Source organism: Athene cunicularia (assembly GCF_003259725.1).
Source record: "Athene cunicularia isolate RWA chromosome Z unlocalized genomic scaffold, athCun1 chrZ_part1, whole genome shotgun sequence".
Taxonomy (NCBI): domain Eukaryota; kingdom Metazoa; phylum Chordata; class Aves; order Strigiformes; family Strigidae; genus Athene; species Athene cunicularia.
Genome location: NW_020799142.1, coordinates 3,780,773 through 3,804,851, shown reverse-complemented (window position 1 = coordinate 3,804,851; position 24,079 = coordinate 3,780,773). Strand labels below are relative to the sequence as shown.

General features: G+C 35.4%; 1 protein-coding gene across 2 annotated transcripts in view; it reads right to left on the bottom strand.

Annotated features, from left to right (window-relative positions):
- Positions 1-24,079, bottom strand: part of APC (APC, WNT signaling pathway regulator) — a 62,713-nt gene that overhangs the window by 13,173 nt on the left and 25,461 nt on the right. The window contains exons 4-11 of one of the 2 annotated variants that reach the window (XM_026865347.1): positions 23,387-23,495; positions 21,676-21,789; positions 17,796-17,879; positions 9,580-9,684; positions 5,725-5,847; positions 2,752-3,130; positions 1,414-1,509; positions 723-862 (exon numbers count right to left, since the gene is read on the bottom strand). In XM_026865347.1, coding sequence (XP_026721148.1) covers positions 723-862; positions 1,414-1,509; positions 2,752-3,130; positions 5,725-5,847; positions 9,580-9,684; positions 17,796-17,879; positions 21,676-21,789; positions 23,387-23,495 — 1,150 coding nt within the window. The remainder of the gene's footprint in view (positions 1-722; positions 863-1,413; positions 1,510-2,751; positions 3,131-5,724; positions 5,848-9,579; positions 9,685-17,795; positions 17,880-21,675; positions 21,790-23,386; positions 23,496-24,079) is intronic. The other variant, XM_026865348.1, reaches the window with a different exon arrangement.

Sequence of the window (24,079 nt, the reverse complement as noted above, 5' to 3'; positions counted from 1 at the left end):
AACTTGGAACAAAAACTGAGTTACACGAAGCCTGTGATTTCCATTTTCTCCTGAAATGTCTTAGTCCACAGTAAAAGGATAAAAGTCTTCTCATTACAAAGTTATTTTAAGATCCATAGCTTGTCAAACTCTAGGGCAAGAAATTACTGAAACTTTCTGTCTTTTGAAAGCAAGGTTCTTGTCTGAAATTAGGGAATCCTAATTTTCTCTTGTAATAATTTGAAGTAGTGCCCATTATGAGTCAGATGTGCGCCAAATATTTAAAAGCAAGCTCCAGCTTGAAGAGGTTTGCAAAATTTCATCAGACAGTTAATAGTATTGCTAAATAACTGATTACATTACAGAATTGGACTCAATTAGCCACCTTAGTTCAACGTTCTCAGAAAAATCGGTCCTTATCTGTAATCATTGGTCCATAATCATTATGTGCTATACTAAGCTAAAGATCATTAAAAAGTTAAGGCAATAAATAAAATCCTTACTTTCAGTGACAAATTAAAAGTGATTTAATGTGACAGTTGATACTATACTTGCATGATATAATTTTTAGTTTGTGGTGCTCTTTGTCAGGAACAGGATGGAATTACAGAGGTATTTTGAACTTCTATCCTGAGCTCAAACTCAATAGCCTATCCTGGAGATTTTTATCACCTGTCTTGAGAACTACAATTCAAACATAGCTATGAATTGAAATTACTGTGTATTTAAAATTTTACTCTCACCTTGTTTGCCACATCTCCAAAAGTCAAGTTTGTCAGAGCCATTCCAGCATACCTCCTTAAGGTAACACTATAATGATCATTTGTAAGTCCATACATTTCACAATCCACTTGCAACAGTTCAGCAATGGCCTGCAAACCTCCTTTAAAAACACACAAATAAGAAAATAATATCTGTACTCTAATATCACAAGTACTAAGAAACAGACTAAAAAATTCAAGCTTTAAACAAGAACCAACTCAGGCCAAAAAAAAAATCCAATGAAAATACCAACAAAGAACCTCTCACCCTGGAAAGTAGTCTCCATTTTAAGTCCAGTATTTCCAAAATTGTAAGTATTCCCATAACAACAACAACAACAACAACAACAACAACAACAACAACAACAACAACAACAACAATAATCATCATCATCATCATCATCATCATCATCATCATCATCATCATCATCTTCCAAAATTCACAATTCATACCAGACAAAAGAGTAACTGACATCATAATTTATCCACTGGGGAATGGTCTGGTTAATTTAAACTATATCCATCACTTAGAGGGCAACAACTAACACAAATGAACTGATGATCTGTTTAAACCAGCAGTAAAAAGAGCCATATATCCAGTGAGGTACACAAGAAGTGACAGTGTTTCCAGCAAGCTTCTCAAACGAAGTCAGAGAAGTACATTTGGTCTTACCAAGCTCATTCATTGCGTGCCTGTGTTCTTCATCAAATGAAAGTTTCATCAAAACACACACTGCAGGACAGATTTGATGATCCACTGGAGCAGGCACTGATCCAAAACCAGGTAACAATTAGTATTTCCTAGGTGATTTTGTCTAGATCATAAATTTTCCAAAACAAATCTAATCTTAAAATAAATCAATAGCAGTTTTGTTCAGTGTTTGTATCTTCCCAGTAATCAATGAACAAACAATTAGTTAAGAATGTTACTAACAAATGTGTGTACTAGAAATATATCTGATGCTGAAAAAGAAATTAGGGAGAATCTTATATGTATGTATTAAGTAAGAAATATGACTCCCATTACAAAAAAATTATCTTATTACTTTAAAAAATTTATAACCTTAGTGAAACAAATCAAGAAGGTTAAATATTCTGGTGGCATTAAATAATACGCCATCTAACATAAGCTGTTTGTTTGGGTGTTACAACCTTATGAATGGTTAATTAAACACTTTGTTTCATAACTGAGAAGTTTTTAAGTTCATATCATTGTGAACTGGATTCTGGCTAATGCACAACTGTTATTGGCACATCTTGTTCAGAGCCCCACTCCAGATAAATACTTCTTGCAGTAAACTCCAACACCCATGAAGCAGCCCACTGATTTCCGCAATATGTCTGTCATGGACACCTACAGCCTCTGCTTAAAAAAATGCCCTCAATTCAGAAAAGCAGGTAAGCAATTCAGGAGGCTAAACCTTTTTTCTAACTGTTCCCCAAGAGAATTTCTATTCCCTTACATTGTCACCTCTTTAATATTTTAATACAAATTTACATACAACATTATAAGTAACAGTTCATATTATATTGAACAGATTTAGATTATTTAATTTGTGCTCTCTGTCCCTCTCCTAAATGAAATGTGCTATGTCCTGAATACATCTGTGTGAAAAGTAATTTGGGATTATTTATGTAGATCTGTTTCATTATCCATTACCATTATACATTACCAACGTAAAAGAGAATGAGTATAAATTCAATAATAATTTACAGATTATAAATATAAAACACTAGAACTATTATCTGGAAAGCACACCAAGGTCCATGATTTAAATAAGTTTACAAATAGGGAATCATATCTGTAAGAGATACTATTTATGAGCACCACTTCAATTTAAAAAGAAATATATATATATATATATATATATATACACACACACATACACACATTTATATATAAGAAAACTCACATACATTCAACTAGAAGTTATATTAAATTTGTACTTCCCATAAATTCACTGTTTTCAATATATCCTTAAAACCGTTTTATACAGAATACAGAACCTACTTGGGTTTTTGTCTTGGTCCATGCCTTGTTCATGTGCTTCCTGCCATTCCCAACACGTTTCACAGTAAGCACGGATCTGCTCCAAAAGATGGAGTACACGGATTTCCCGTCTGCCTCGCTTATCATCAGGCTGGGAGTGAATGATGTTATGCAGTGCTGCGCTGGCTCTGGCACGGGCCTCTTTACTACCACGAGAATTTCCTAACAAGACAGAGTCTTTATCGTTGCCATGTAAAAGCTGGATGAGGAGAGGAAGACATCCAGACTGGCGCATGGCTATGCAGCTGTCTTGGGAGCTAGACATTGCTAGCAATGTTCTTGACATGTCATCTTTATCATGAGTACCAAGCATTGATAACAATGAATAGACCATTTCCACCTGCAGGTCAAATGATTTTAAAAATACAGTTACATTTTAAAAATACACATTAAATTAAATTAAAATTAAATTTGAATGTTACACATGGGCAACCCCCCCCCCCCCACAAAAATTTGTGCTATTTAGAAATAATTAAGTACATTACTTCAGCATTCATAACGTTAATAAATTTCACTTAGTGGTTAAATGGCTAGAAGAAGTGGGTGGTAGCTGTATGTAAATGTATTAATCTACAAGACCAATGACAAGGACTTCTAAATTTTCATTGTACAAAAACATACTAATGGAAGTCCTCCTGTTTGAGAAATCTAAAATACATTTAAAATTAATTCTGACTCAAAAAAATGTTCTGTAAGAATCACATTTTCATGTAAATCTGTTCTTCAGTGAAAAACTATTTGTTATGTGGTATTAAATCAATTATTCTAGACATAGGATAAGGATGTTTACATGAATTTTTAGTTTACATTGTGTTGCAAAAAAATCTGACATCCACGTATAATTACGTTTTCCTTTAAAACTATTTCAAATTAACTAATCATTTTTATGATTAAGCAGTTTATGATGACTGACTGAAGAGTTAAAACTGAAGAGTTAAATTAACATTTTTTCAATTTTACAGGAATAAAACCACTAAAACAAACAAATGCTCATTTAATATATATAAAATACTGAGCATTTGTCAAATTAAATCAAGCCATGAAAACCCAGCATTACAGTTAACTTGGAGTCAAAAGATTTCTCATATAATACCAATCTTTGAGGTATTCCCTTGGCTGTTGTGTAATACAGTGGTCAACACACTATTTGGTTTATCTTTCTTGTTCTGTTCTCTTCAATAACAGCTTTAGATAAAGAAATGCATTTGGTTCTTCTAGTGTACTTAGAATAACAAGATGTAGAGGATGATTTTAGATACTACCTAGAAACTCCAAACTCCTGAAGCCAAGGTAAGTAGGAACATTCAAAATCAAAGCACAACATAAAGAAACTATCAAAGGGAATTGTAAAGTAGCAGTGTGTATGTTTCTTTAGAATATAGCAATTAAGGAAGAAATGAGACTTTGCACTGTTAGACAAAGTTTTCTACTGATAACTCGATATTTGCACTGGTTACCAGACCAATGAATGATTTTATTTGAATTGTCTCTGAAGATGAGTACAAATACCAAGTTATAAATAACGTGAGTAACAGTGGGTAGCCTGCTTAGCAGCAAGTCTGTTAACAGGTACTTCTCTAAATACTATAGGATTGCTGAAGCAATAGAAAACTGAGCATCTGTGAAACTGTATGATCACATGCAAAATCCACTGAAATAGTCTTGGAGTCAATTTTATGACATCCTAGCATCTCAGTTTGGAACTCCTGTCTTCTTGGTCTGGGAAAAATCGAATACAGTATTACAACAAAACACTTGGATTCTTAAAGAAGAGTGAATTTAATCTGCTTTACAGATGCCTCTTGAGAGAGATTTCAAGTGGCAGCTTTAATCCAGTGTTATTTGGATTTGGAAGGTAAAGTTTTTGTCAGAGGATAAAGCTGAAGAAGCCACCAAAATTCAGCCTCCAGGTTGTGGGAAATATAGTATAGGAAAAACTAAAATTTCACTCTCTCTCTCTGTATACACACACTGCCCACAGACACATCTTTTCACTCTCTCTCTTCTCTCTCTCTCTCTGTATACACACACTGCCCACAGACACATCTCTTTCTGCATCTGAAAATGTATTCCTCTATTTAGAATCTCTAACACCTTCCCTTCTTCTCAAACCCATAACACACTCAATTCAACCTATTTCTTTGTCTGCGTCCTTTCACACTCAGTCCCTTTCCCTGCCTTCAGGGCTCTCCTGTTGTTTGCAGTGTTTAGGAGTTCTACAATTCACAATAAAAACTTGCAGACAGACAGACTGGCTTGTGTCACCTCCGTTTGGTACGTGCATACAGCACAGGACTGAAAGTACAACACTGTAACACTGGTTTAAGGCCCAAAGTAAGTAATACCGTGTCAAGCTAATGGGCCCTGCTTCCCAGAAGACAGCGCTCAGCATATCACCAACAGTATTGATACTGTTGATGATTCCATAGGCAGTATAAACTCCAGTGGTTCATGACCTCAGTTTTGTGTTGCAGATTTGTCCTTTTCTTCCCCTCTCTTTTCATGCTGCACACATACTTTGAGCACAGTCTTCTGTGAACAGACATTTATCACCATGAACGGTTTACATAACTTTTTTGGGGTTTTTGTTTATTTGTTTGGGTTTTTTTTGCTTAATTTCTTAGTAATTGCATCTGAGGATGTATTCAAAGAACTGCTCTTGAAAGGGTTAGTTTTCATCATGGATTATAAATCAACATGACAAGCTTTTTAGATATTCTAGTAATTTCTAGCAGTCATTTTTTCCTTGCTATAACATCTCTTAACTGATCATCAACAAGAAAAAAAAAGGATTTCTGTGCATATATTTCAAAGTTGAAAAAATATTCTAATATTTTAACTTCACAATATTACTATGTGTAGATAGATTGTTCACTAGTACTATTGGCAGAAAAAATGAGGTTATTGTATTAGTAAAAATGTAGCATTAGCGACCTGTGGTTTGTAATCTTCGGTTACCTTGGTACCCAGATGACTTGTCAGTCTGCGAGGAACAGAGTAATTATTACTAGAGCTCATAACGCTGGCTGTCTCATGGTCCATTCGAGCAGCAGAACCCTACAGATTTAAACAACAACTCAGTATAAAACAAAGTCTGAGTGAAAAAACAACTATTGCCTAATTCAGTTTCAGCACTGGATCATGAAATCGTATTGATAGTAATGAACTGTCAACTTACTTTTGTTAAGTTAGGTCCTCTCTGCCCTGACACAACTTAGAGGTCGCCGTTGAACTGGGTTCTATTAACAACTTTTGCTGAAATTGTCTCAATAGCGCTGTATTTTCAATTGAATTATTTTGTAATTACTAATTTCACCAAGGAGGAGGAGAAGTGGACTTTGAAACAAACCGAACTATACTTTTACAGAGAGAAAATAACAGCCTCAACTTTTATGTCTGATTATGTAGTGCATAGGAGTAAGTCTGTACTTCTTCAGAACACAATCATGTATACAAGAACTGACAAGTAAAAAGAGATTCATCTGGATAAGGAGTAACCCTGCTTGAATGTGTCTGTATCAAAAACAAATTATGAGTGGATGAATCTATTTAATTTCTTAATGAAAAGCTATAAAATAACCCAGACACTATTTGCTGTATTTTTCTTAGAAATTACTGTAAACAGCATGCTCCTACCTGTAGTAGCAAAACTCAGTTATTAGCATTTTTGTCCTCTTTTAATGGATTTTGTCTATTTACATTTTTTCCTTTTTTTAAACTATTTTTTACCCACTCACTCTCTTTGCACCTTTTTTTTTTTCTTTGTTCATTGCTGTTTTCTTTGTTTTTCCCTGCTTCCTATCTGTTAGCTTTCCCCTACTATGTCCCCACCTTCCCGTTCACTTTGAGGAACTTAAAAATACATTTGACTAGCAAACACTTTTAGTATCAGAACACTGTTTTACTGGGCTAGTCACCAGTCTTTTGTTGATCCTCTACAAAGGCTGGAATCTGTTCACGAAATTATTAGCTTAATTTGCAAAACAACATTTTCAAGCTATATGGATCACTTGAGTATCAGGTTTTTTTCAATAAAAATATATAACACACTGAAGTAAACTGTATGAAAGACACTCTTGAAATATTTCTGTGTTTCTTCTAGGTGCACCATGAAGAAACAACATTCCCCTCTGACTATTTGCTGTTCATACAGTTCAACATCTAAAATCTGAAGTTGAAAATGACTGTAAGTAAAAGGTTGAAATAATTTCATATAGAGTTTGGCTAGAAAGAAAAAAATTCTAGTTATAAGTAGAATATTTAAGCATACATTATTACACTTGTTTCACTCTCCCAGGTGAATCCAGAACACTTCATGTGTGTTCCAGAATAAGTATTACACTAAAAGAATATAACTAGAATGATTTAATTTCATACAATTGGAATAAATTGTATTATTTATATATTTCCTACGTAAACAAGCTCTGTGTTGACTATAGGAAAAATTAAAAATCTTAAAGCTTATAATGGAAATTACACCGGATTTTCTCAATTATTCACCTAAATAATCTGCAGTCCTAGCAACATGGGAACAAATTCCCAGATTTTTACACCAAGCAATCCCTTAATATCATCTTGACCTCAAACTACATTGAGAGGATCACAAGTTCAACACAATGTACCTGCCAGAATTCTCAGTTATTTAAGTTCAGTATGATTGTTTCATCCAAGAAGGTAAAAAATGAATGTTTGGAACACTACCTATTAAAATTCACCATGGTGTAGACAGAAAGAGCATATTTTTCCTATTTTTTTCCCAAATCTGTATCAACTTTGATTCGATAACTATTTCCTTCAGAGCCATCATGTGGCCTTGCTACCTTGAGGATGCCAGAATGCCCAAATAAAGTGTAACTATGTTTCTTACTGGCTCCTAAAGACTGATGTGAAAGAACTAGTGTAAAATGTGTTGCCATTCATCTGAGAAAACGGGAAATGAAAAGATGTAGACTCTTCTTGTATAGAACCTTCTCTTTCAAAATCTTCTGTCTACTTCATCCTGTTTTCTCCTTTCTTACTTTACTGTCTTTCTCTCCTTGGTTTACTATGCTTGCTATTTACTCTGCCAATTAGGTAGTTATCCCTATTTTGTGGCACATTTTCTTAACAAAAAAGACAATCTTAATTGAATTTCTTCCTAAAACTTGCAAAACAAAGGTATGAAGCAGCATTAACAGTGAGCATAATGGAAAAGGGAAGACAGCTGAAAGATGATACAGAAAAGGACATAATTGAATCCTGAAAAATCTTGGATTCAACTGGAAATGTTTCAGTTAACCCTGATTATGTGACTACAAAATCAATTAGAACCAAGTTAAAACTTTTTTTGCATTCCACTGAATAGTGATTGCTCAAAGTACTCAGCTGGTTTATCAGAAATAAACGTTAATGCCCAATCCATTAAACCTCCTCTGTCTGGCCTTGCACTGAAAGTAAATAATCCCCTTATGTCTGTTTAACACAGATTCAGCGCTCTGGCTCTATCCACCTCCAGGAGGAAGGAATATGCATGTTTTATATATTTTTATGAGGCAAAGTTCAAAATTGCACAAATCCTCAGCATAAGACCTCAAATGAAGTCTGAATGGATGTCCCACTTGCTTAAGTTTGTGAAGACATGACAATACCCTCTTCCTTCCTTCCCTGTAAAATATGTTGTCCAGAGAAACTCCTGATTCATATAGTGTAGATGGATGATACAGCCACAATGCATCAATTATTTAAATACATTATGCTTTCAGCCCCAAAGCAGCACTGATCTATCTTCTTCCCAAACAATAAAGCTGTCATAAGAATTACAGTCAGAGCCTCAGGCAATTGCTCAGATACGGCTGATAGAACTTAATTTCAAATGGTGATCAAACATATTTCAAAAGCAAAATTACGGGCTGTGCTTAAAGTTTAATCAAGTCAAATATTCTAGCCAAATGACAATATTTATTCTTTCTGATAAATCTTCTTGCACAAGACAATTTTAGAGGAATTTAAATAACTCTACTTCCCTAGAGTAGCAAAAAATATTTTGCATATGAATTCAACTACTAAATTTGTAGTGTTAAGTTTTAAGAATGCAAATTATTAACGGAAATGTCTCAGCTATAGTTGGGAATCATGAAGGGAATGATCATTAGCACACAGTAAATCAAAGTATTTTTAGCCAGAGAAATAAGTCATAAATGTTGATAAATATTTGTTTTAAAAGACAAGTAAAGAATTTAATGTACCCTTCAAATATTTCACTAATGTATTTAACTAATAAAAGGAACAGCAATGAAAAATTATTTAGAAGCATTTAAATAATCCTTCAGCCCACTTCCAGGAGATTGATACTATTGTTTCAAAGGTTTATCTAAAACAGCATTAAAGAAACATTCATGATAAGCCTGCTATTTGCTTCTCCTCTTGTTTAAAAATCACTGTATTTCAGTGATAACTTCTAAAGTGAAAATTTGAACGATTTTCCATAATTAAATCACACTTTAATATTACAGTTCACCTACAATAAAATAAATTTTCTGTAACCATTCCTGTTATCTCCTTCATAGCATTACACTCATTAATCATTTAAACAGAAGAAAAATGCTCCCTGCATCACTGAATATTTATACTTAATCTTTTACATTTCCTTCTAATAAACACCAGAAATTTCTCATGTATAGATAGAAAGAAAAAAACCATCTTTTTAAAATGAACAAGCATACAAATACTGTTAGGGTATATACTGATATACCAGCATTGTACATTTCAAGTATTTAATTATATTATTAACAGACAAAATAATCAATTTACCTGACCAGTACTGCCAGTTGCCACACTGATTTCTGCTGCTCCTTGACCTTCATTCTGCCTCTCTGTATCATGGGAACCTGCATCATGCTTGCCTTGAGGTGCTCTCTGTTAATGTAAGAGTTTATGAAATTACATACAAAAACGAAGTACACTTTACGATTCAAAGCTTTCTAGAATGTGAACGCTTCAACGCTGCATCCTCACAAAGTCATTAAACAGTATTTCATATTTCATATTGCTTAGTCTCAAAAATTAACAGCTGAGACTGAGTGTCTTTGAAAAACTGCAAGATGAAAGTGAAGCATGTCCTCTGAGGATTACAGCCCTGCAAGACAAAGGATTTGCTGTGACACACAGAAACACCATTTTCCACCAGCTGTGCTCACATCGCTATCAGAAATGTAACAGAATTGGAGCAAACAACTGTCTTCTCTGTGCTGTCACATGATCTGTGCATTTACTGGAGACTATGGCTAGCATAGTTCCATCAAGCTTTGCATTCAAAGACGAATAATTTCTGCCTGAACTGAAGGATATCTGTACTGTAAGAATCTTTCTAAATTTTAAGGATAAACAGTGCAGGAATAACCACTTCAATACACATAAAATTTTTATAACCTGATACTGATCCATCTAATATTTCATCAGAACAAATTCAACTGATCTGGCAAGCTGGTACAGACATATTCCAGTTCTTTCAATAGACCCAATTTTATATACATCAACATGAATATAAAACTGGTGTACCTGCCACTGACAGGGATCATGAGACCAACATAAAAATCAGGCCTTTAAATACAGTTTCTTAATTAAGCAATGGAGTAACTGAGAATTTATGAAGTATGTGAAGTATCCAACATTATCTATTGATGTATTTAAAATGTTTCAGTTTTTCATAAAGACATAAATAATTCTGTCCACAGAATTGGCCTGGCCTGAAGTCTGGAGTTGAAAAGGTATCACCTTATGACCAAAACACAATTTTCTCAAATTATTAGTTTTGGTGACAAACCTAATTTTTCAGACTTGGAGGCTACTTACTACTGTAACAGACAACACTCTTGTATTCCTCTCAATTAATTTAACTATACCTACTATATTAAATTCAGTTTCTATGTTTCTTGATAGCATAGCCTGTCTCATTTTGCTTCATGTAAATTTCTCTTGAACTTTTAGCAAAAACATACTTCTCTTCAATGTATATATATATATTGAAACATCTTTCGTTACCCGGTGATCAAACTCATACAGTATCGCTGGCATACTAGCTCTATTTTGTTCATATAAAGACATTAGATCCTCAAATTGGGAAAATATTTAATGCTGAACAGTATTTCAGAAACCGGTAGCTAACTAAATACATGTGAAGTGGTAATTTAGGGATAAACTTAAAAATGATAACTAAAGAAATAAGATATGTCAAAAACCACAATAGTATTAGACAAAGCAGTAACATGAGAAAATGGAAACAATGATGGGCAGCTTTTTCCTTAACATTGTATGTTCAGTTCTGGAAAATTAGTAACCCACAAAGCAAAAATCACAAAATTATTTTAGGAGATGGTGTTACTATTCTTTTAAACCTGATTTGTAATTTTAAAGTCACCATCTCCATCATTGTGTGTGAAATGATATTGTTATTGATGCTCATACAATGACTAATGAAATTTTGGTTCCCAATACAACCTAGTCAAGATCAGGCCTTGTTGTATTATGTGCTGAATACAGTATTACGTATTATACGTTGAATCCCTCTCACAGTATCTTCAGTCTTGAATAAAGTGTAATTATGAGTTTGACAAAATCTAGAACTAAACCTCCAGTATGATTCAGGACAGAATTTTCCAGTCATAATGTGACAGTTAGTTTCAATCCCATGAAGAAAGCAGTATTTAAGGTACTTAGAGGCGAAAAGCTGAACTGTTCATTACCTGAGCTCTGACCCACTGGGTCACCTGAGGGGAGAATACTACTACTCTTCCAAGAACACTCCTGAGTTTGAGGCAATTTTTTTTGGGTGGTGAGCACGGTGTATCTATTAAATAGTCCTTTATACAGATATAAATAAATATGTTTTGTAGATTTATTAATATATTTAATATAAGCAACAGCATATATTTTTACGTGCATATTATTAAAAATATAAAAATAATATGTAAACACATAGATAATAGATACCGTATTATTGTAAATAAATTAATATTCATCTGACAGATGGTGGATTAGTGGTTATAAAGACAGTATAACCACTGCAAGTATGTCCCCTCTTTGCATTACCTTTTAACACTGAACGTAGGACCTGTGGATGAAAATATACATAAGCTACCAACCACATCAGCAAAGAACCAGAGCATGTAAAGAATAGCAGACTGTAACCTCTACATGAGGTACAGCAGCTAGAGAATGGCACACAGATCCACTGGGTTAAACAGCACCACCTATTTTGAAGCATGATTTTTGAAGTGGCGTAAGATAGGTTTAGAGCTGTCATTTCTGAATTCTGGCATCATACTACAAAAGTCACTTTAACAGAGTATGCTTGTTTGCTCTTGCAGCAAAATGGTGGAAGACTGCATGTGCCTATTTACCAGAAGAAAGAGCTGCTCCCTCTGTCTTGTTTGCCATTATTTTCTAAGTGCTTCTGAAGTCAGCAATAGCTATCACTTGTCAATTATTAATTTCAATGTATTTACTAGCAGAAAAAACAGAAATCTCTAACTATTTTATGACATTTGCATACAAAGTAGGATTTGATATTTTTTGCTGACAACTGATTACAAATATTATCTAATTATTTGTCAACATAAGTAAACATTGTCAGCATTATTTTTCTAATAAATACACAAGCCCCTTATGTATTTATTAGAAGATTTTTCTATGCACAAACCACCTTTTTCCCCAATATTCAAGTACCCTACTATTTTCTGTGTATTGAAAACTACAGATACACTATATTTTCTAGGTACCAGAAAATGGTTTTTGTGCCATTGCTTCATATTACACACAATACACAAACATGTATAAGCAAGAAGGTAGGAACAAAGAACAATGCACCAAACAAAAATAAGAAACGATAATATTTAAACAACTTTGCTACAGTTGAGTCAAAGAAAAAAGGAAGGAAATGCAGTGAGTCAAATCCTTGAGAGAACTCCTGCCCATCACAGTTTAAAGCCTGCTGAGCATAATCTCTGTATGGAATAAATCTGCTACATTTTTATCTACAGCAACACTGCCTAATGGAAATAGTTCACATATTTCAAATGACAGATATTATGAAAGAAAGGCATATACCACTATAACAAATTGAAACTGCCATATTAAACACTTGCCAAAAATTTGCCTTTTTTCTTGTAAATAATTTCAGATTTGTACCCAACAGCCAAAAAATTGCTTTGGAGTGGACCAACTGTACAGTAGATTTCAAACCTTATGGTAAAAATTTTGTAAAATATCTAACAGAATCCTCACAAAATTTGAAGGCACCATCACTTGTTGGTAAACTACTTCAACTTTTTCTAGTAGCATTTACAAGACTTAGTAATCTGCCAAACCTTAAAAAGGGGCTAAAATGTGAGCCAAAATTTGCTCTTCTCATTGCTTTCCAAAAACTGTTTTGCTAGTGTAGTATTATATTTGGTCTTACTCTACAAAATATATTGCACTGGGACTCCACAGTGATTGGCATCACCACAGGGGCCAACTCTATCAGTAGACAAGCTATGGTATTTATTATTGTTGTTTCTAAATCTTTATAAACATAAGGAGCACATTCAATTTGGGTATCACTATATCTGGCACAGTGTAAGAATGTAATAAATGTAATAAATATAATAAATGCCTCACGTTTGTATTTTTCAGTTATACAAACTCTGCAGTCTCACTGCTACTACCCTCCTCCTTGTCACCAGGCAATTTCAGAATGAGATCCAGCTGTTTTCCATAGGAGATGGACATCCTTTGGAAATTATTAGAACACACTATAAAGTATTATGTAGTAAACACTATAAACTGTATATAAAATTTACAGACACTGTACACGTATATAAATTGTAAAGACTGCCTCCTCTACAACCAGCGCCCTGGTAATTCTGCTCTGTATAACCACCCATCCAGACACTTTATGAATAAGACACATCACAACAAATTTTCAATATGTTAGGATTTTCCACATATTCAGCAGCCAAATAATGTAGTGAAAGGAGTGAAGAACTAACATAAAACTTCTTTAATTTTGTAGTTGCTTCTCAATGCTGTTTCAGACCTTGAGTTTAAGTGAGCCCAAAACATGGCAGATTTTTATACCAGAGTAAGAGGTAAACATAGATAGGATCTGACTAAATGGAGAAAAAGTATCTGTTGAGAGGTTGGCCAGCCAGGTAGGGAGAGCTTTAAACTAGAAATGATGAGGGAAAGAGTGATTCCTTAACAAATAAGTAAGGAAGTTGGGGACAGGGCAGGCAAGGCAAGGGCTCTGGCTGGTAGGAACACAAGGGCAATCCGCACAACTGAGATGAAGTGGAATCCGCCTGAGCATATGAGGTGCAACAGAGCAGGCTTGTGGGGAAACTCTCAAGCCTGTGCTGTGGCATAGAAATGCATGGGTGCCTCTCTGGCATGTCTCTACACTAATGCACACTGTGTGAGGAACAAACAGGAGAAGTTAAAGTGTGTACAATCATGGGGCTATAACCTCACTGGGATCATGGAGCTAGAGTGGGATAGCTCGTATGACTGGAAGTCTGCAACTGAGGAATACAGACATTTTACAAAGGCTCAAGAAAGACCTTATTGCTCTCTACAACAACCTGAAAGGAGGTTGTAGCAAGGTGGGTGTTGGTCTCTTTTTCCCAAGTAATAAGATGAAACTACCTCAAATTGTACCAGTGGAGGTTTAGATTGGATATTAGGAAAAATTTCTGCCCCAAAAGGATTGTTAAGCATTGCAACAAGCTGCCCAGGGAAGTGGTTTTGTCACCATTCCTGGCAGTATTTAAAACATATAGATGGGCACTTAAGGACATGATTTAGTGGGACTTAGCAGTGTAAGGTTTATGGTTGGACTCGATGATCTTAAAGATCTTTTCCAGCCTAAAAGATTTTATGATTCTAAGGTGAGAAGGTGGAGTTGTCCTTTATGCGAGAGAGCAGTTAGAGTGAATGGAGCTCTGCCTGGAGATGTGTCAGGAGTCAAGTCAAAAGCTTATCGGTGAAGATTAGCTGGCAGACCAATACAGGTGCTGTTGCAGTGGACATCTCCTAAACACTTCCTGATCAGGGAAAAGAAAGAGATGAGACTTTTTCCAAACAGCTGGAGGAAGCCTCATGTGTACAGGTCCCGGTTCTCATAGGGAACTTCAACCACCACCCTGGTACCTGCTGGAGGGGCAATAATAGGATGAAACATGCTAGGAAATTTCTTGAGTGCTCTGATGACAACTTCATGACATGGTTTATTGAATAATCATCAAGGAGAGGTACTGTGCTGGACCTGATACTTACAAAAAAGGTTGAAGACATGGAAGTTAGAAGTAGCCTTGGCTGCACTGACTATGAGACGGTAGGGTTCAGGATCCTAAAAAGGAGGGAGAAGGCCAAAAGAAGGACCACAGACCTGCACTGCAGGAGAGCAGGTTTCAGCCTCTTCAGGTATTAGCTACTTGGAAAAATCCCATGGGATACAGCCCTGCAGAGAAGAGGGATCTCAGGCAGATGGTTGATATTCAAGGATCACCTCCTCTGAGCTCAAGAAATCCCAACAAGTAGGAAACAAGTAGCAAGAGCAGTGGGAGGCTTGTATGGATGAGCAAGAAGCTCCTAACTGAACTTGAGCATTAAAAAGAAGAGTACAAGAGGCATACCTGGGATCAAGTGACCCAGGAGTAAAGTGTTGCTGTCCAATCATGCAGGGATGTGAAGAGCAACTAAAAAGGAACTCCACAAGTACATAAATAGCAGAGGAAAGACTAGAGAAAATGTGAGCCTCCTGCTGCATGGGGAAAGGGACCTGGTGACACAGGACACAGAAAAGGCCAAGGTACACTCAATGCCTTCTTTGCCTCAGTCTTTACCAGTAAAATCACCCTTCAGGAATCCAGGTCCCTGAGACCAGAACAAAAGTCTGGAGCAAGAAGACTTACCCTTGGTGGGGAGGATCAGGTTAGGGAGATCTTAAACAAACTGAACATATATAAGTCCTAATGGCCCCACAGATTGCACCTGTGAGTGCTGAGGGAGAGGGACAATGTCACTGTGAAGCCACTCTTGAACGGTCATGGCATCAGGGAGAAATGGTCCTGAAGACCAGAAGAGAACAAATGTCACTATCTTCACCAATAGTGAGAAAGAAGATCAAAGAAACTACAGGCTAGTCAACTTCACCTCAGTTGCAGGTGACTGAAGGTGATAGAGGAAATCCTGGAAAGCTTTCCTGAAGAATGAAAGACAAGAAGGTGACTGGGAACAGTCAACACAGTTTTACAAAAGGCAAGTCAGGATTGACCCTTCTGCAAAGGTGACTAGCTTAGTAGGTGAGGGAAGAGCAGATAATGCTTTTTACATCGACTTTAGTAAGCCTTCAGACACTATCTCCAATAATGTCATCATAGACAAGCTGACAATGTGTGGGTTAGATAAGTGGACAGTGATGTGGATTGAAAACTGGTGGAACACCAGCTGGGCACCAGAGGGTTGTGATCAGTACCACAAAGTACAGTTGGAGGCAAGTCACTAGAAATGTCCCCCAGGGGTCAATACTGTGACCAGTACTATTCCATTAATGACCTGGATGCTGGGACACAGTGCACCCTCACCAAGTTTGCAGATCACAGAAAACATGGAGGAGGAGATCATACACCAGATGGTTCAGCCACCTTTCAGATGGACCTGGACAGACTGGAGAAATGGGCTGACAGGAGCTCGTGCAGTTAGCAAGAGGAAGTGCAAAGACCTGCACCTGGGGAGGGACAACCCCAGGCACCACCAGTACATGCAGAGGGCTGCCCAGCTGTGAAGCAGCTTGGCAGAACAGGACCTGGAAGTCCTGGTGGACAAGCTGAACATGCTAGTAACGGACCCTTGTGGCAAAAACACCAACAGTATCCTGGGCCGCACTAAGAATTGTGTTGCCAGCAGGTTGAGGGAGGCAATCCTTCCTCTCTACTTAGCTGGTGAGGCTGCATCAGGAGTACTGTGTCCCATTCTGGCCCCCTCAGTACAGTAAAGATATGGACTTAATGGAGCAAGTTCTGTGCAGGGCCACAGTGGGGACTAGAGCACTTCTCATATGCAGAGAGAGAGAGCTGAGACTATTCAGCCTGGAGAAGAGAAGGCTCAGAGGGATCTCATCAATATGTACAAACACCTGGCTTGGTTAGTATGTCAAAAGTAATGGGTAACTGATTATATACACTACTGTCTGTTTCACTTATAAAACCAGATTTCCCCCCAAATCCTGGAATTATGAAACTATTATTTTTTTAAGTGTAAAAATGTAAATGTAAAAATACACATCTCTTAGTAATCCAAATGCTGCTCTGAGCTTTCAGAGTAGTTATTTTGGGTGAAGAAAAACCATAAAATATTCAGGTCCAACACACAATTTATATTTAATTTATCAATAAAAGAAATGGGAGTTGACCTTGTAAGTGAATTTCCACTATGAGAGCAGTTTTTGCTAATGGCAATTACCACTATGGATTTTCTAATTTACAGGAAACATTATCTTGTATTTCTTAATATAGGACCCAATACTTAAACATTAAAAATATGCCAGGCTTCTGTAATAAAATCTGACAGAAGTTATATTCACCCTTTTTAAAATCTTCTCTCAAAAGACAAGCAAAACATGAAGGTGCTTATCAGAGATTCATATTTAGAAAGGCATGTACAACTGATTGTTATAATTATTTGCTAAAATCAAGACTCAGCCTTTATAATGCATTGTACATTGGCATTTTTAATGAAATTGCAAGTTAAACTCTTAACTGATACATCATTAGAGATTACAGTGCAATGTAGCTAACATGAAGACTAATCCAAGTATTCCACTGGTAAGAGAGCAAGTAACAGACAACATATATTGACCAGTTGATTAAATGTGACATTACTGGCTGATGGAAGTAAACCTGCTTACCATTTTATGTAAATAATCTGTGGGTTTTTTTAGAAAAAGATACATACCATCATTAAAAGAAGGCAAGTAACTGTTCACTAACCTCTGCTTCAGCTGCTTGTGATTGTAGGAGCTGTCGTATACGAAGAATATCCTTCTCTATTTGTTGAATTCTCGCCACCCTCACCTGAAATGAATGCATTTTCATGTCTGATTTTGTTCGAAAACTCCTTTTACTTACTGTGTAGAATGGCAATATGAAGAGTTCTTTGCAAATACAACTGACTACACAATAAAACTACTTCATTCATGTGGGAATTCAAGTGTTCTTCACAATAAGACATAGCCATGATCGCAAACATTCAAAACATAGTGAGTAATTGGGTTTTTAATAAAACTGATACTCATTTGGATATAATAAGTCATTACATAGTATACATAAAGGTATTAAAAAATGCTCTAGTTAACTTGCACAGTTTTCCTGTTTCTAAAACTGACATTTTGTGTAGATCTTTAGTAAACTATTTGACTTTCATCTCAAATGTTAGAATTCTGCTTGCCTTACAGAGAGTTGGGAGAGATTTATATTCGCAGAGTGTCTTGAAGGTACGAAATCCTGAATGACTTCTATTATATTCAGTTACTATAAGAATGTGGGAGTTTTGCTTATGCACAGCCTCTGAATATTTTCTTCTACTACAAATCTTGAAGAATTTAATAGGCTAAGTACAAAGAAAACTACATAATTCTTCTTTGGTTTGTCTGGGATTTTATAAGCATCTCTAAATGTCAGTATGTCTTTAAGAGTCATATTGCTACTCATTCCTCACAGCAACTGTTCTGTGGTTAGTAAAAGGAATGTTAAAAAAACCAAATGTTGCAGGATACATATACTCCATACAAGCTGTACCGTGACACAGAGGATGCATTATGATTCTGTGGAACAGTAAGTGTATGAAGTTATATATCCCTGTATAAGCTTGATAATTTAATAAACTAACATTATTTGACTTTAAAATTTGACAGAAAATAATTAGCCCAATAGTATTAGGATATGAACAGAACACCGAACTGATTAAATAGCATTAGAACAGAATGAATTCCTGAAACATGCATCATAAGCAACTATGGGAAAAGCTTCATAAACGTCAACATTTCGTAGAGATGCAAAGCTATGAACATTAAAACATAAATTTGATCTGAATTTGTAAAGTATAGTATCAGAAAAAATGCTAATAAAAATTTGAAAGCTGCACACACAGAAGCTTTTGTACAACATGAACCAAACATGTAATTCATCCTTGCTTTGCTCCTGGATCAATAAATTCTTAAGTATTAGCAAAATAATGAAAATACATTCCTAGAAATAACTTTGTGATGTGTCATGATGCATGACTGACAGAATATGTCTCTCATTATCTTTAAAAATTACTTGAATTCTCCTTAGTTTCTTTCTGTGTAACCAGCAATTTATTTTATACGGAGGATCAAGACAATCTGAATATCTGTATGTACACACCTAAAACATGGGGAGATAATATTGTGCAGGTGAAAAAAACCCTAAATACGGCATGATTTGCCCAGTATCACTGAGTCCTCAAAAAGGACAAGAATTCAATCTACCCTTCCCAATTTTAGTCTAGAGATTTAAACATCAGATCATTCTTCTTTCTGCTAACTCATTATTTGTCTTTCAGGGAAACTGAGTAATTCTATTGGACAGGAGTACATTTTGTACCAAACACTGTATAAGCAGAAAAAAAAAATGCATTTCTTGCCACAAAAGGGTAGAGCCTAACGGCAAACACACAAGAACAGAAGTACACAACTGAACCAGGAATGGTTTCAGTTTTAGAACCTATACAAGAAACATCACGTTTTAGTCCTATTTTTTGTAATATATTACCATTCATTATTATATTTACTCATCACCTTTATTAATATAAAATTGTTGGACAAAGTAACTTAACATTTAAAGTTACAAATTATTTGGATTTCACTGCTCCAGTAAGTATTCTTGGACAACAGCAGATTATCAGCTCTCTCACAGAAAAATCTTTGGGACTCTTCATACAGAGATGTCTTCAATGCCAGCCTTTACAAAGCTGAACTGTTCCCTTCAGTTTACATTTTCCATTGTACTGTGTATCACAATCAGTTAAATGGAATAAATACAGAGCAGAAAGAAGTTGAAAAGGTAGCAAGTTCACCATACTTGTGAAATATGAATATTTCACTTTGTGTATTTAAACACCGCAGTAAAATAATTCAGAATCTGCTCTTATGTGTTTGTACACCAATGAACTTCTACACACTTTTGGCACCTGTCCTTGGTAAAATGAAACCAAAGGGAATTACCAGTCAAATCCACAATCACATGCAGAAGTAATTACTTCCTATTTTATGATCTTTATAGAACTACAATAGACACTGTAATTTCTGTAAGTATGTGTTATACATATATAGAGAGTAAAACAGTTGTGATAAACCCATGGGCAAACATTAATTTAGAAAACAATATATAGAAACAAAATATATTCCACATCTTCTTGGTAGCATTTTTTCCCCAAAAAAAGATTAAAAAGAACAAGCAAGGAAGAAGCTACTTCAGGGACAACGTAATTACTTTCATAATGATATAACGACAGTCAAATTGTTTCTCTGAAAAAATTAATTTATTCTCTGCCTGAGTACATTTAGAATTTGGCCAGCAGTCTAGCCTACCTATTTAGCTTAATTCACCTTACTCTACCTTAAGCTTACTAGCAGCAAGAGAACTTTCCCAGAAGTTCTAGTATTGATGCTGTAACACTTTCTTCTGCAACAGGGCTAACATCTGCAGAGAACCCTGAGTCTGCTTGGCCTTCACTCAGGACTGGTTGACACAAGTTGTACAGCTGAATTCATGCAGGGCATCACCACTGCTAAAAAATCTCGGTAACACAGCCATACAGCTTCCAGATCAGAGCCAGTTATTATCCAGGCAGACTGAACCTACGTCTATTTGAGTATGTGTATATAGACAATTCCCTGCACAGTCCTAACAACTGCAGGATTTCTGTTTTGCTATATACTTAAAACCATGTGAATTTTCTGAAAAGTACTACTAAATTACTCACTATAAAATTTAAAGTAGCTTTCTAATCACAAACAAAATTAACTAGGAATGTTTCATGTGTAACAAAATTTTGTATTGAGTAAACCTAGTGAGAAAAATAGAGCCTAAAGAGACTATTTTTATTGAAAGGACTTATTTATGTAACATAAATAACTAGGTTATCTTACCAGGCTGGTTGTTTAACACCTCTGGAAATAAATAATTCAAATTGTCACTCTACTACTGTGGGGAATAGGTTTTATAACCAGCAAGCAACTGATTATTCCATTTACAGGTTCCACACAATTACATTCTGAGTTATACTTCCAAATGTATGTAACTTGATTTGCATACAGAATTGTACATGTTCTCATCATGAGTGCAAAATAACTCTTGGTGAGAGCAAACAACTTCCAGATATGTGAATTACATTTTACTTGAATACCTTGTTTTCAAAGATTATTCCTTGATAAATGGTTTCTGGTTAAGGAAACTTAACAATAATAGCTGTATTTTATTCTAAACTTAAAAGCATGAAAAAATCCAGCACAACAGATGCAAAATAAAGTAGTAGCAAACAAGTGTTTGTTTGAGGCTAAAATGGTAATAAATTATAAGCAAATAATCACAAAAAAATACTTTCTTTTGAAGAAATTGACTACTTCTACCTATTCATAAGTTGCCTTTTAAACAGGCAGAAGAGGGTACTTTCTACTGAGTAGTTACTTCCTATGTTCTGACTGCTATTTTTGTATTTGAAAGGTTACCTAAATGCTCTAAGGTATCGCTGTGTTTACACACAGTTTAAAAATACAACTACCAATAATTTAATAAAAATGCAAGAAAACTTTTTCCATTCCTTCTAATAATGAAAGACAAACTATACCTGTGCTCGCTTCTCCATGTCTTGACAAGTACCTAGTTGTTCTTCCATTGCAGCTCTGATTTGCCTTGCCTCATACTCCAACTGTCTTCTGGTCATATCTGTTTGCAAGGAGAACTGAAATTGAAGTACAGAGAAAGCATTTTAGTAAATAACATTTATGCAAACTAGGTATTTCTCTGAACAAAAGCAGAACAATTGCTTTTCCACACCAAACTTCATAAAAAACCAACATGTAATAATAGAACCTTAAAATACATCTGCATTATTAAAAACAAGAACAATGTTGTTCAACCAACAGACTACCTGCAAGTTTTGTCAAATAACTAAATATAATAGATAAACATTGAGATGGTATCATTCATTGAAAGCCTGGAACATTTGGCTACAAACGTGTATCAGCATACCAACAAAATTGTTATTGGAGCCATGTGAATCAGTATTTTCATAAATATTCATAGTTATCAAACTACTGCACATAGTGATGGTATTCATAGTACTGTTATCTAATCTATTTTTAACTACCCTGTATAAGGCCCACAAGTGTTCAATTCAGGAACTACAACATAGCTTAAGGGAAGACATTCCAACTGATAGATTTTTCAAGGCAGGAGTAAAACACTTCACTGGCTTTGGACAATTATTCAGATTGCAAGATTCTTCAAGAGCAGACCTCCCAAAAGACTTCACCAAGGTCAATTCAGAGAGTCAGAAAGAGACAGTCATCTACAAACATGTAAAATGATATTAAAAAAAATTGAATCTGATGCCATTGTGGCTGTAGTAAGTAGCAATGAGTATAATTACCACAAGAGAGATTTAGTGAAGATGTCAAGGAATTCTAATCATAAGAAGAATTGTTAATTCATTATCTATGAAACTGGAGAGATAATACAGTGACACAGATACAGCTACCAGTGTCTTTTGGAATGGGTTGCACTTCCTCAAGATCCCTTTCAGGCCTTCTCCCTTTCCTTCTGGTGCTCTGATAGCTCAGCCATGACTTAGTGTTAGATTTGCTTAAGTCCAGCTGTTTCACCCTAGTCACAGAAGTGTTTCCATTTGTTTCCATTTCCAGGAGGCTGACTGATTCCTGATCACATATGACTCTAAAGATGAGGAACCAGGTCTTCCCAACACTCTATGTGTGAAAGAATGCACTGCAAATTTATCCAAGTTGCTGAGGTCCAACAACAGGAAAACCTGTACTATCTGAGATATATCTTCATTATCCCAGATAATGCTGACTTACTATAAATAGTTTCAAGATGCCAAGCTAAAAGCTTGGAGCAATAATACCTGCATAGGCTACAGCACCACTTGCTGTTGTTATGAATTAAGAGCTCCTGTGTAAATTGTCTCTTAGGCCAATATTGCCCTCAAAAGTAAAAGAATCCGCTAAATAACAGAATGGATAGAGAAAAGGCCTCTGGGGAATAGACATAAGGAAGCAGCCTACTGACATCCATTTGTCACAATAACTTTTCAGTGATCATCTCTATCACTGACATTTTTACTGATAGTTATGAATTTTAATGTGTAAAATTATATATGGAAAAATGCATTATTTAGACTAAGTTAGCTTTACATAGAGAATAAAAAAATGTTTAAAACTGACAGTAGAGAATGTCACCAAATCATAAAAAACACATAGTAGCATCTAAACAGAGATCATAGCGCCAGATACATGACCAAGCATACTGAAGGTACTTACATTTTCAGTAAGGGGGAGACTATCAATCCTTTTAGTCAGGTTCTGAAGCTGGGCATAATACCAGTCCTTTTCCTTCTCTTCCTTCTCAAGCTCCGCAAGTAAAAGAGATCTATTAAAAACAAAAAGGGAAATGTCTCACTATTAAGACCTCATTACCGTATGTAACTACAGAAATAGGCATTGATACCCATAAAAAATGTTAAATGAGAAACAAGGTTTGAAGAGGGCACTAAGAAGGTATTTGAGATGGTAGGTGCAGTTCCCAGGCCTCGGCTAAACAATGTACCCACTCCTTTGTGCTAAGCAAGTCACTAGCTTCCTGCATATCAGGTTCACATCTATAAAAGAGAAAAATACCTACATTTCTCTATAAACTCACTTTGAAATCTAAAGCTAAGAGGCATTTTCTGAAAGCAGAAAACAGTTATTAGTTGTGTGTTAACTTCTATCCTGCTTCTTTTAGACAATACACTTTGTACAATGCATCAAACTACCTTTAACAAAAGGCCTGAATGTTACAGGAGCATTTACATCCCTGTATCACATTACTGAATTAAATTATCTCATCTGCCTTTGCAGTGTCTCCTTACTAACTTTGTCACCCATACCAGAACGATGAGTACAGCACATAAAATGAAGCTATTTCTATGAGTATTAAAAATACTCTGGAAGTGTCTTTTCCATCAAATGTTA